The sequence below is a fragment of the Papilio machaon genome, chromosome 25, assembly GCF_912999745.1.
Source record: "Papilio machaon chromosome 25, ilPapMach1.1, whole genome shotgun sequence".
Classification (NCBI taxonomy): Eukaryota; Metazoa; Arthropoda; class Insecta; order Lepidoptera; family Papilionidae; genus Papilio; species Papilio machaon.
Window position 1 is genome coordinate 1,997,835 of NC_060010.1, and position 14,999 is coordinate 2,012,833.

General features: G+C 30.7%; 2 protein-coding genes across 3 annotated transcripts; one reads left to right on the top strand and one right to left on the bottom strand.

Annotated features, from left to right (window-relative positions):
• Nucleotides 1-619: 619 nt before the first annotated feature.
• Nucleotides 620-5,956, bottom strand: LOC106710165 (NSFL1 cofactor p47). 2 transcript variants are annotated; one of them, XM_045684250.1, is made up of 9 exons: nucleotides 5,740-5,956; nucleotides 5,107-5,326; nucleotides 3,894-3,999; nucleotides 3,235-3,317; nucleotides 2,656-2,708; nucleotides 2,169-2,287; nucleotides 1,698-1,826; nucleotides 1,380-1,506; nucleotides 620-1,160 (listed from the first exon to the last, which is right to left on the bottom strand). In XM_045684250.1, the coding sequence occupies exons 1-9, from the start codon at nucleotides 5,842-5,844 to the stop codon at nucleotides 945-947; spliced, it is 1,158 nt and encodes a 385-aa protein (XP_045540206.1). In that variant the 5' UTR covers nucleotides 5,845-5,956; the 3' UTR covers nucleotides 620-944. The 2 variants fall into 2 exon arrangements, with proteins under 2 accessions (XP_045540206.1, XP_045540205.1); XM_045684249.1 differs by having other exon boundaries at nucleotides 2,169-2,290; nucleotides 5,740-5,955.
• A 410-nt stretch (nucleotides 5,957-6,366) lies between these two features.
• Nucleotides 6,367-8,117, top strand: LOC106711250. Its single transcript, XM_014503535.2, has one exon. The coding sequence runs from the start codon at nucleotides 6,603-6,605 to the stop codon at nucleotides 8,094-8,096; it is 1,494 nt and encodes a 497-aa protein (XP_014359021.2). The 5' UTR covers nucleotides 6,367-6,602; the 3' UTR covers nucleotides 8,097-8,117.
• The last annotated feature ends 6,882 nt before the right edge of the window (nucleotides 8,118-14,999 follow it).

Consider the following 14,999-nt stretch of genomic DNA (forward strand, 5'->3'; position numbering starts at 1 on the left):
GTAATTTCGAAGGTTTATATTGCAATAAAAGACATTTGATTAATACTTTTTTTTTATTAAAGCCCAATAATAAACAATTTTATCGAAAAATGTTTGACAACACATCCAATCTTTTAGCCACAATTTATCATATCAAATATAAATTACTAGTACTCATACAATAAGCTAAATCTTTTTCATTTTTTGGGCCTGTAAGTTGGTAAGAATGTCCCAATCCATTTAGTCATCTTTCACCTTTATAAAATGCCTAGCGATCGCCCGCGACTTCGTCGGTGCAGATTTAAAAAAAAAAAGTAGACTATAATATGCCTCCGTGGATCTATGCCTATCTTTCTGACAAATTATCCAGCTATAAACGCAGCCTTGTGGACATAGACAAAAATTTTAAAAATAATTCCTTGATATCAGTGTACGAAATATGAGTTTTTTAGATATTAAATCCAGACACTAAATTTTTTTTAATATGTATAGAGTATAGATATGAGCCTATACATGAAACTCACAAAAAATTGTGACTAAAAGATTGTATATTCCATAGACACAGTCGATGGAATCTGAAAAAACTTTGTGTACGTAATATGCAGTGCGTTGAATGTAAATTAATTTCACCAGAAATTAAATAATTTGCCATAAAAAATATTGAAATTAAAAAAAATGATCACTGGAACAATTTTCAAAACACCTGTATTTAGACAAAATTATCAAATTTCAACGCACGACGAACACACGTAAGTTCACAATAATTGTAGACCCAGTTTTATTTGAGCGAAACTTACCCCCCCCCCCCCATATTGAGGCTAAAAATCTTCACACAAAGTACTTCACAAATAAATTCACACATTTTTTCGACCAATAGAATTGCTTTATTTCTGTGTAAGGGGCTAAGCTCCGCCCCCTGGGTCCATCAAATTACACAGATGTGTCCAGAATGTTGTAGAAGGTTGCTACTTGAGTCTCTGCAGTAGAGTGGTGTTGAGGAGATTGGCCTGCGCCAGCGTCACCGCGGGGTCTGTGAGCTCCAGACTGGGGAATGTGGTGAGGAGCACAAACTGCCGGTTCTGATACATGGGCACTGCACGCGCTATGTACTGCTGCAAGTCCCCCACAGTGTGCGAGTGATTGAACCGACCTGTCAGTCTGCTGCCATCCGCTAGCCGGAACTGCAAAGTTACAAAAAAATTATATAAACAAATTAAACCTCCTTATTTTGTAAGACGGTTAGAATAAAAAAATAAAACAAATTAATACTCTGTAATGCATTAGCTGCAGTGTGTAAATATGTGTACAGCAGAATCTGTAGTGTGTAAACGTGTGTAATGTAATGCCTGCAGTGTGTAAACATGTGTCATGCATTGGCTGCAGTGTGTAAACTGCATTACCTGCAGCGTAGTGACAGGGTTGGAGTCATCCAGTGCAACAGCTTCCTGCGCAGCGCGCTGGTTGGCCTCCTGGTCCTTGGGTGACGCTGCCACCGGCACTGTCGCACCCACAGTTGTCGGCGTCGGACTGTTACACGTTATTAAAATTATCTTCTACAATATTACAAATTTAAATAAACAATGAATAAATCACAGTTTTTTGAGTTCTGAAGCTTTTTATTTGGGAAAAAATCTAAACACAGCTATCATGTATATAATTATATTACCCAAATGTGATGTTAGTGTTAGATAATAGAAGTAGCAGAAGTAGTATCAGACCTGCCCAGCAGATGTCCCTGCCCGGAGAAGACGCGCGTGTGCGGCTCGTGCGGACTCTCCTCGTGCCGGTGGTCCTCCAGGCTGACGCGCACACTGCCGCCCTCCCGGGACAGCTCCATTGGGATCTCACTATTTATTTAAGCTTTATTTACCACTTAACAATGCAATAAATATAAAACAGATTATATAAATTAGTTTTTATCTTTTCTTTATGTGGCCGCTTATTGGGTAAAAGCCTCCTTTATCCTCTTCCATCTTTCTCCATCCTTGGCCAAATGCATCCAACTTGTTCCAGCAGTCATTATATCATCTGCCCATCTTTTCTTTTGTCTACCCACACTTCGTTTTCCGATAATGGATTCTGGTATCTTCGCGAGCTTAACCTACGTTAGTCAGACTTAGGATCTCATTATAGCACACTTGGATCTTAATTAAATGTATTAAATTGTAGGAAGCTCCATATAAACTCACCCGCGACGTATATGATTGAGGAACTGCGCATTCTCTGGCTCACTGTACAGTCTGATGGGGCCATCGTTAACCGTAAACCCCTCGCGGTACAGCCGCAGTCTCACTGACCGGCTTTGTTCCTGCTAAATTAAAAAAACTTGTTAAAACGACATCGAATGGAACTGTATACATAGTCATATTAACCGATATACAACTAGAATCTTTTATTTTTCGCCGATGTCGCATTTAACGATTTTTCTTTTTTCATTAATTGCTACTAGAACTTCAAATGATAAAATGAGAAAAGAGTGTAAAGGATGGTGGTGTACACACAAAATAATTAAGATATAACTCAAAATCTAAAATTTACTTTAATGAATATAGTTTTGTAAGCTAAAAGGAGAAATTTCTTAATTAAATGTTTGTCCATTATTATTATTTTGTACACAATAATGAATAATTGATATAAATAATTAGGAAATATTACTAAAAAATAAAGTAAAATTACCTCTTGCTCTCTGTTAGGTGGCGCTATTTGCTCGTGATCGTCCGCCGTTTGTCCTGCAAATATATTTAACAATAAATATTAAAATGGAAGTCAATATCTTATACACATTAATATCATCTTTAATATACATATATTTAACAAAAATATAACCTTGGGTTATTTGCATAAGAGGTCGTCGTACAGAAAATAACAAAAACTCACATTTTCTATAAAGACTATAGAAAACAAAACAATGTTACAATTTAAGTCTATTTATAAGATTTCTGCAAGATTTGTGTGATAATCCTAGAAATAACTTAAGAGATTTAGATGCGATTATCCACTAATGCGATGTGATAATCTTAATATATGTTTAAAGAACACTAACAACTGTTAGTTATCATTAAACCACACTGTAATGTAACAAATCTAAACTTAAGTCATTCAGACTCTACAATCCATAATTGAAAATGATAAGACTGTATGATATTATAATCTCTCCACAATGTACCTACAATCTAATCCAAAATCTATCTACAATCTCCTCTACAAAGGTGTCCTTTAGTGGCCATTAAACTTTGTGTCAGAAGTAATACTGACCAAGCCTGTACCCGACTCCGGAGAACACTCCGCGTCCTCTACTTGACGAAGTCGGCTCATTGTCGAACACCACTGCGCCTTGTCTGCAAATCACAAAAATACAAGGTTGTCCTCAATGCGTTCCTAAGCTAATAATCTAATTGTGATGAAATTTTGATGATCTGAATAGATCCGAGCGTGTTTCTACCCAAAAAAAAGAAAGTCCCCACCAAGTGGCTTGGAGTCTAAGTTAGTAGGCTCAGGCCACAGTCAACCACGCTGGCCCAGTGAGGGTTGACGTCACAAATATCTTCGTATTTCTTCACAGATATGTACAGATTGCATCACAATGTTTAATTCACCATAAAAACATTGGATAAAGGTACATATGAATTCGAAAAAACATTGTTACATAGCGGGATTTGAATCCAGGACCTGCAGATTACTGGTCAAGTGCTTAATCCCTGTGCCACCGACACTTCTTCTACTATTAGGTCTAAATAAACTTTCCTCTCATATACCGGATGACTGGTTAGGCATTAAGTCCTCCTTGTACTTATAAAAGTGCTAAAGAATAAATAAATATTTTGTCACATCTTAAAAAAACATTTTAGGTCTAAATAAGCAAATAATTTAGGATCAAATAAGCGTTTGCTTATATTTGTAAACAAAATACTTACGCTCTGACACTCCTGAACATCTCCGATACAATATCTTTCCGGCCCTTTCCAGGACCCAAAATCTGCTGACCGGACCGCTCCGAACCTCCAGCATAAAAAGCTTCACCTGAAACAATCACATGTCATCACCTATATTATTTTTTACATAACAAAGTTTTACATATATAAAGATGAAGCTTAACATCTTACTAATATTATACATGGGAATGTTTACATGGATGGATGGATGGATGTTTGAAAGAATGCGTGGAATGGCTTAATATATCTTGATGAAGTTTGGTACAGATGTAGAACATAGTCTGGAAGAACACATAGGCTACTTATTAGTTTTTTTTTTAACTCCGCGCGGACGGAGTCGCGGGCGACAACTAGTATGTTAATGAAAGGTCATGATTATTGTAATAATAACCTGTTTCATTATCAACAGAGCTTTCCTTCAGATTCTGTATTTCATTTTTTAATTCTGTATTCTTTAATTTTAATGCATCTATATTTTTCTTTAGTTCTTCTATTTCTTTCTTACAATTGGAGCAATTTTCACGAATTTGTGATTGGTGTGTGGGTTCATAATAATTTTTATTAGTTTTATTTGATGTTGTTGCTTTTACACATTTATAAGTTGAACATATTTTGCTATTAACATTTTTATCTGTTTTAAAATAATTAAAATATTATTTAAATTTAAATCTTACTAATATTATAAATGCAAATGTTTAGATGGATGGATGTTGATTTGATCTCCAGAACGGCTGAACAGATCTTGATGAAATTTGGCACAGATGTATAACATAGTCTGGAAGAACACATAGGCTCCTTATTAAGTTTTCTTTTAACCTCACACGTACGGAGTCGCAGGCGACAGCTAGTATATAATAAAAAGTACTAGCTTTGTTAAAAGTAATTAATTTTTAGGTGATGACTTACAAACAAAATGTATATTACAGTGGTAAAAAAATGTTTTTTTTTTGAAAAAAAAAAAATTTATTAAATAATTAATTATTATATAACACCTATTTTTCTATGACACCCAGTAAGAGGTCTGAATTATAGCCTAAGAATTTCACGAATTTACAAATATTTTTCACCATCTTAACACATCTAATTATTACAAATAACAGTTAATAATGTCAATGCCGAGGCAAAATTTTGTATGTTTCTGGTCAAGGAATAAAAATGTTTGTTAGTTGTTGAAGACCACACAAATATAGTATACCTTCTTCTTCATCACTGGAACTATCCTGTTGCAGTGACTGTAATGTAGCAAACTTGGATGTTGGTTGTTTCTTCTTGTCTTTCTTTGCGGGCATCACAGGTGATGCAGGTGGTGACTCCATATCACTGTCCGACATAACTGGTATTGCAGCTGTGGGTGCAGGGTTAGCGGGAGCCTCATCTACATTCCCACCATGCTCATAGAAACTGGACAGTGCCACCTTGAAGTTAATGTTAAATTTTAAATATCACAATTTACCATTTTTATAGTAGAAGGTGGTCAATGACTAAATTGTCACTAGTTATTAAAATAGTAAAGATTGGAGTTGCATTGCTCCAAGTATTTTTCATCTGTTAACTTTAGTAGGTAAAGAGGCACTATTACTCTTTTTATATTATTAAAATTGCAATTTGACTAGTTGTTTAGATTTAGATGTTTTACTTGAAAAAACTGTACAAATGTAAGACTAAGTAAGAAGTTATGATTATCAGTAAAGATCACAATATCAGTGTCATCTATCAATATAATCGTTAAAACGACAATAACAGTTAATAACAACATATATTGGAAACAATTGCATATTGATAATTAAAAAACAGAAACATGAAATTATCATAATATCGGCACATTCACCTCAAGTTGCCAATTGGAAGATTCCAAAAAGAATCTACTTCGAGCGTCGTCAGCACCAGTTACATCACAAAACTGCCGCAATGTATCTTCCTTATTAACAGACATAATACAGATTTAAAACACCACGTGAAATAAAATCTTTTGTAACTAGAAAACTAGAAATCACCGATGACTTGCTTAGTTTTTTTGACTTTGACATTCGGCTTTGCGGCTTCTTGTCATAGCCAAGTTGTCTTTGGATATTGCAGCGCAGAGTATAATTACAATAAAGGTGTTCTCGAACTCTATAAGCAAGCACTTTCTTGTTTTTATTTCCCATTTCCAAAAAAAATATCTTTCGGGAAAACCATACAAATACGGCCTATTTTACGGATTGCGTCATAAAGCGACAAAAAAATAACAATTTTTAATAAGCTCCGCGCCTGTTTTGTTAAGTTCAGCCGTGGTTCTTTAAATTAAAATTCTCAGATAGTAATTTAGATTTGAAATGTTAGCACAATATTTGTAGCATATGTTTCAGTAGTTTACTTTCAATTAATTTCTGTAAGAGCTACAATAAAAGTGTTTTTGCCTTAATTGCGCCGTAACTCTGCCGCCAGCCGCTTCTGAGAAATTCACCCTGTTTGACTTTATTGTCAGTACAGAATCAGGTGTCACTGTAATGACAAAATATGAAATGAACGATTTCATGATAATGAATTAAAAATTGCAATTTGAGTTCTTATAAACAACGTATTGTTTGTATTTGTACTTTACTGTATTCAGTTTCAAGTTTAACATGTAACATACCACTGCTACACATGTTTGCATTAGTTAAATACATTTTATTTTGTCAGTGTCGTGCCGGCTACGATAACTTATAAATGAAGACTCCGAGAAAATCATCAACGAACATAATGCGCAAGTATTACCAATTGATTTTAGTTTTGATCAGCTTTATTAGTATTGTAACACTATTGATTTACCGTCACGAATACTATCGTCTTCGATATGTTTTGGAGGTGCTTAACTTTTTTGGCAAGCCCGGCTTATCGGAGATCGAATTCTGTGGTCCAGGATTTAATGCCACTATGCTATCTGAAATACTACGAAATTCTTCTATGGAAGTTCGAGAAACTCCGCCGCTATTTCAACAGATAGATGAAAATTTTTACTCCTACTCCTCATTCTTACGATCATATCAAAAGTACCAGACCCTGACTCCATCTTATGCTCACAGCATCGACACTATTGTCATTGGCAAGACCAATGTTCATCCAGCTTTCCGCTGCAATATTTGGTTAGAGAATGAATCTAAACCAAAAGCTGGACGATTTTCTAACAGAGTAATTGTTGAACATATAAATTTTACTTTGTATGTATTCCAGTGTACAATGAACAAAGACTTTGGTAAACCAAAAGGGATAAGTTTTTATGTCAATGATTATAATATTAATCCAATCCATGCTCCAATTAACAGACTTATTCAAGTGAATACAAAACGGAAGCCTAGACAAATGAGCAATATTAAATTTGTCAATAATATTGTACCAGCAATATGTGTACTACCAAATCAAGTTCCTATCGTTTCAAGAGATTCATTTATTGAATTTCTTGTATTTCATCAAATGATGGGTGTCAAACATTTTACAATATATGACAGTATGATATCAGAAGATGTTATAAGAAGATTAAATTTATTACCTGCTGATATAACACAATGGAACATACAATTTTTCCCTTTAAACTATCCATTTATATTTTCAAAGTCTTATGATATAGTACGTAATGCAGTGGAGTTAGATTGCCTCTTCAGACATTTTCGATATGATAAAGAAGAAGCGGATAAAGCAAGTCATATGGTATTGCTCTCTTGGGATGAATTTTTAGTACCTCGTGTTCATAATAATATTAAAAGTGTTCTCGGTGATTTTGATCCTATGAGATCATTACAAACTATTGCATATCCACTTTTATTCTGTCTGAACCAACCTGACGATGATAGTGCTGTTATCGGATATCCTGATATATTTAACAAAAGGCATTATTACAACTTGCCTGAGAATATTCCTATTAAACATATAATAAACCTTGATGCGATTTCAAAATTTGATGATATATTTAATATTTTTTCGAAAACAATGCAAGAAATTCCCCTGAACATGCTAGCTGTACACAAATACACTGAATGTAGGGACAGTAAGAAGTATAGCTTGAGTGGATACAATGAGACACAGTTGCAAGTATTTCCACACAAACTTGAAGGTGCAATAACACAATTTTCTCAAGACTTATTAAGCAATAAAGTTTACAGGTTGTATAAATCTGGACAAATATGGGAGAGAAGTTCAAGTGAAAATATAAGAGAGATGTTGTAGATTTACAATACTCAAATAAAACCACTTTGTAGAGTGTAAAATATGCTTAAAAGCTAGAATAGAAATGGCAAAGGATTGTTTATAGACTTCCTGAATATTTAATTGTTTTCTCCAAGAATGAAGGAGTTTAAAGCCCACAGTATAGCCTGTTTGTCAGTGCATCATTTATAATGAATACATCTTACTAATATTATAAATATGAAAGTTTCGATGGATGAATGTTTATTTGAAGGTATCTCAGGAATGGCTGATAAGATCTTGATGAAAATTGCCACAGATGTGACATAGTCTGGAAGAACACATAGGCTAGTTATTAAGTTTTTTTTTTATTCCGCGCGGACGGAATCGCGGGCGACAGCTAATATTTATATATAGCGATTTGATTTTAGTGTGCAATGAAAAGTTGTTATCTACAAACACAGATTTTCACAAATGGGTGAATTGTGTTCTGTGTAGTGTTTGCATTTGGAAGCTGCTATAAAGTTTGAATGACACTATGATGATCAATGAAATTATATATAGTCAAAAATGTGGGATTATTGTTAGAAATACTGCCATATTTATATATAATGTTATAATTTGATGATAATTTTTGTTAAATGGTTGTTAATTTCTTGTTAATGTTAATTGTAGTATCTACGCCTTATAACCCGTACCCGTACAATCATTTAAATTGGAACTTGTTAAACCAGCTCTCTGTATACAGTCATTGTAATTGTTCACTGTTAAATGAGTTCTAGGATAAAACATAAATAATACCAATGACTTTATGAATATACATTGTATTTCAATTTATACATTAAAAAGACATGGATCCACTCTTTACTTTGGATTGATTTTACATGTCACCTCATCTGTTTCTTATTGCATTGTGTAAACAGAATTAGATGTCTTGTTTTAGTGAATGTTTTGCTGGTTATTACAACTTTATTGGTTAAGAGTTATAAATTTTTTTTTCGTGTATATGATAAGGTATAGCAGTGTTATAAAAATTTGCTCTTTTGTAATGTAATAAGCGAGTCCGGTAGATAAAAATTGTACCGCAAGTTTGTTATAATAGATCTATGCCACTAATTGGGCTATGTTATGATTTGTAAAATGTTGTCGATAAATAAGGGAAATTCACAAATAATTTAGAATTTATTTATTCTTTTAGTGAAATCTAAAGTGTATCTTAATTCAATTGTTTATATACGTATTTTCTTTGAACTTTATCAAATAATGTTTTTTCAAGATTTTTTTTTATGTTTAAATATTGGGGTAAATTTTTCTATTATTTAAAGGGAAATATGAAAATTGGTGAGTTTCCTCGTTGGCCTAATTGGTGGATTTGTGTGTGTAATAGAAGGATGTGCCTTGAAAGTATGAGGGTTATTAAAAGTTAATTCCTAACAAATCTTGTTAATGAATATAAAGCTTCATTATAAGACTGCTTATCTAAAGAAGTTTCACGAATTTAAGTAGTTTAGGTTAATGCATATATTATTATTAAACACTGTAAAGTTATATTTTTCTTTTATTTATTCCTCCTCCATCCTTTTATAGGTTTTATAATAAATAATATCTAAAGGAAAATAAGTTTATAGATGTAAAAATTGTGTTACATAAACAAAACAAAAAACTCACACAGCTTCTACTGCGACGTTTACTGATTAAACTGACTTCGATACCTTACGGTGGAACCAAAATGTTGGATTCTCTACGTGATCGGGGAAAATATAAATAAAATCTATTTTATTATTAACTTATATGAAAATAAACATCAAGTGATGGTATTTTAGACAGTAAAATATTGACATTTTTCAGTTACGACAACGTACCAAGGAGCCTTCAATATAGAAATGTCCTGAGAGAAACATTGGCAAGGTTTATAAACATTCAAGTGTCAAAAAAGGGTCACCAAGACTAAGATAAAATTATTTTTTTATTCAAATCTAAGATATTCTCTCATACAGCGCGAACATTCCCACTACTGTAGTTGGCTATCGTGTCACCTTATCGTATCTATAGTCATATATTCTCACCTGCCAGTGTTTTGGCTCGAAGAGATGCTTCTCTATTATTTACGGCAAAAACAATCGCACGTAATTTAGAAAAACATAATTTTGACCACACTGCTTTTATCTTGTTCTTTAATTCGGTAAGCAATAAAACTGTAACAAAAATAACTGAAAAAATTAGTTGACTTTTTAGGTTAAGTAAAACACATACATAATGATTCTAAGTAAACGATTATTTTTATTCATCTATTCTAATACAATTCTGACGGAACCCGCCAATGTCACAGATCAATTGATAAACGTAAAATACATATTTTCACACAAATTGAAATCATTCACATACAATATAAAAAAAATAATATCAATTAAGAAAAAGACATATAAATAAATGAGCACACTTGAGCAATACATAACAGTATTGTCGTTGCCACAGTTAAATAATAGACGTTTTACAATTTAAAAAATATAAACATCAATTTAAAGCTAACAGATAATAAAATATTGCCACGTCAACTCACTCATAAATGCATGTTTTATTTTAAAATTAAATCGTGTCACAATTTTTAATTATTGTAATATTTCGAAAAACAATACCTGACATAATTAGAAGGCTTGACTATAACATATTTTATTAAGATGCTGTATCCTAATGTACATCATAAAATACAAGACACAAAAAAAATTAGACCATAAGCCCTTTATAAAATATATCGTCATCCCTCTTATTATCATTGACAAGACAGATAACAATACAGGGATTTTGGTCTCAGAAACTAACAATGTTTATGAGCAAGACTTATTTTGTGTAAAAATAAGAAGTTTGCCATTAAAAGATAGTAGTAGTGGTCTTAATTTGTAGGACAGTGAGACATTTGCTATATTTTATTCCTTAATTTCTTTTAACCCTTATACATAATAAGTTTTATTATAATTTGTTAACAAGGAAGAACATTTTATATAGGCGGGCAACACCATACTACAAAAAAAAGTTTGGCGCCATTTTTAGGCGGTTTGACGCATGATTTTTGGCGGGGTTTTTTCAGAGAAAGAGTACGTTTTAGTGCTGTCCAGTAACATTGAGTCAAGTATGAATATAGATTTAAAGTACAAAGTGTGAATTATTTCTGTTTGTGAATTTAAAACAAAGAGTCCTCTATTGGCGAAATGCAAAATGACACTTACATCTAATGCATATCAAATATTTCTGATCAAACTGGAAAAATGCGATAAGACAAAAGGAACAATATTCTTAAATGCATCTGTATGTAAAGATATGCTACAAGTGTTTCAATATATTAATATCGTGCTAAATATAATACTATTGCGAAATAGGCATTCAGGAAATGCCGCGATTGAATCAGAAAAATATAATTTTATATAATTTATTGTCATGCAATTATGCAGTCGTAACATTTAGACGAAAGTCTATAGAGATATTATACAAAGAGTTTTTAGATGAGATATTCCAGTAGAGAAAATGTAACTGTTTTCTTATAATATAAAGTTTTTTTTTTCAATATAAATATAATATTTTTACGCGACATTATTTGCCATACTGTAATATACACTAAAGATTATTTTATTTTAAATGTGTGGTAATGTTGGCCACACTGTATCAATGAAGAAACGTTGGTAGCACTGAGATATAGTAATCTGTCATTACTATTCCAACCTTAAATGAGAGCAGACATATGTGTGTACAAGCTAATGCTCAGGAGAACTATCAGAACATTCTACATTAAACATATCAACAATCAACATTTATTGTGGATAGAAAAATAGTAGCATAAAATTCTCTTTTTAGGGTATTGTAATTTCTAAAAAATACATATTTAATTTTCTCGTATGTCAACACCAAAGCACTCTAAATATGATATCTCTATGCCGCAGACTTGAATAATTAACAACTATCTAATATAAAGATTGCCACATTTAAAATGTATGTATGGATGTATATATTTACAGCCGAGGATGTTTACTTTCTACCCACTTCGGTGATACATAATTTGATACTCACAATACTAATATATTATTAATTCGTTCTAAATTATAACTCTTATAGTGATTGCTGTAAGATCGATATAAAGTGGGACATGAATTTAATTATTTGACTGTACATATAGTTACATAAAAAGATTATTGCAAGTTAAAATGCTATACATTTATGTAGACTTATTTGTATTAAATCTGTGTATTACTTACTTATTTATTAAACCAATGTTTGTATTATATGCATACATAAACTATATAAATAAGTAAATACAACACTAACTGCTTTCCCATTGGTGCAATATTTTTACCAAACAAATTATCATCTCTCTTGTTTTTTATTTCAAAAAAGTGAGACAATAATTGTTTCAGTTAAAATTACGTCACTGGAAATACAGATAGAGATTATATTAATATTAATTCAAACAACAATTTTCCTCTTTATATTTACACACAATTACAAATCTTTCATCAACAAGACAGTAGTTTCAAAATATCACCATTTCTAAAGACTATAACGTTTAAAAAGGGGATTACAGTAAATGCACGAAAAATAGTCAAATAGTCTTACGAGTTTATATAACAACAGCTATCTAGAGCTTAACAAATCGCATATGAGGGTATGTAGAAAACGTTTAAACACATCTAATCAAAGTAGGGTAGTTATAAAACTATGCGTACAAAAATTTCATAACTTTATAAAGAGCTAAGAAATTTTATAACTCTAGAGAAGATTCTTTCAAAAGAAATTAATTAATAGTGTTTTTTTTTTAGTATTTTCGTTTGAAATTCACTATTAATAAAGAAATAATCCGACTATTAAATATTGAATATCAAACAAGCGACGCCTGTAAGCAACTGTTAGTATAATATTTTCTAAATACCCACAAACAAGAATTGTAGTAAATGCATAAGACTAGCAATTGTATGCATATTATCACACACCAAACATACTATGTTACAAAATTTGAGCAGTTTAGTTACTTCTAAATAAATTGTACAAAAAAAAAACTCCACAACTTGGAAAAATTGGAGTTTATTAGGAGACTGGAATATAAAAAAAAATTGTAGCCCTCTAGCGCTCAAAATAGGCAACTTTTGAATTGGGAAAGTTTTAAAATATCGTATTTTCAGCTAGGAATTTGTCCTTTTTTGTAATTTGCTTCAATCATATTAATTTTTCAGTTAAATAAATGAAAGAAAACTGCTCAATTTAACATTGTACTATTTCAACATTTTCATAGCCTCAGTAACATGCAATTGCCATTCTTCAATAAACATTTTAATTTTTGTAGTATTATTATAATATTAAATATAGTTAAAGGTCGCAACACACTTGACAACTATAATAGATAATTTTCAATCTTATATCTTTGTAATTAAGTCCAATTTTGTGTGTGTTTATATATTGATTGTTTAGTATATGTTTTTCATAATACTCAGTATTACGACCTTTTCAATTTTAATAAATATTTACATCAACAACAACTATAGTCAAATTTCAATATTTTACCTTAATTTATATGAAAAAAATATACTGAGAATATATAGACATATAAATATATATGTTTATTTAAGCGTGCATACAAGATAAAGTTGTTTGAATATGTTACAGAAAATATTTATTTTTTTTAAATCGTCGGAATTTTATTTTGAATTTTAGGCAATGTTTGTTGGTAAGACAATGTTGCGATATGTTATTGAAAATTGAACTTTAAATATAATAAACATATAATACAATTTTAAAAAGCACCACAATTAAAATATTTGTGATGATTGTAGGCTAATTTGAATTGTATTTATATGTTATAAAAGGTATATTTTTCAATAACAATCACTGATACGTTTCATAAATATTTTTGTTATCTTTTTTTAAGTATATTTGTATGGAAATTCCAAAAATATTTATCATATTTTGACTGTTGTATTATTATTATTATATCTGTGATATATCTAAATATATTTTTCAATTAAAAAATTATAAAATAATTTGTACAAACCGTTAAAAATACATTTAAAATATTATTTTAATAAAATAAAATTAATTATAAGAGAAATTGCTTTTATTTTATATTTTGTTATGTAACATTTGAAATTAATATTTCATAATACCAAAGCTTGGTTTAGAATTTAATTAGATTGGAAAATATACTTCGGTTTATTTTATTTTTTTTCCTACATCAAAATCTAATTTTTTTTTCAACATTTAAACAAATTTGCCAACAATAGAACATTTACAACGATTCAAATCTCTAATTTAACAACTTTTATATTCATAGACCGTTATATAGACATTTTAAAGTATCTATAACTTTATATTTTAATTACTAGAAATTTCATCATTTTAATGGATTCTATTTTAATGCGTTTCAATTTCTTTTAAATGCTTTTACTATATGTATAATGAATTCTAATCTTAGTTGCCTTTATTACATCCTAACTATGTAAAATAATTCTAATATAGTTAAATAACATTACATCTAACAATTTGACTATGACTCTACTAGACCGCCATCTTTTCATACATTTCAATGCAAAAAAAAATAGCTGCGTCAGTGTTAAATAAATGTATACCGAGAGTTTTGACTGACAAAACTAGTCATCGTTCACATTCCAGTTGAAAAAAAACAGAGACAACAATATGTTTTTGTAAAGATTTCGGCAATGAAAATTCAAGGAAAGTTATATCACTATAATGGCAGGTAAGAAGGTAAAGTGAAAATTACATTATCATGTGATTTTGAGGATAAAATACTGATTTTAGAATTAAAAAAAAAAAATAATAATTTTGCTACTCAAATATAATTAGACCGTTATATCGATTTAATATTTCGTTAAAATACTATTGGATATTTAAACATATTCTTTCAAATATATATATAGTTTAAGAGATCATTTTAATGGAATGACTTGT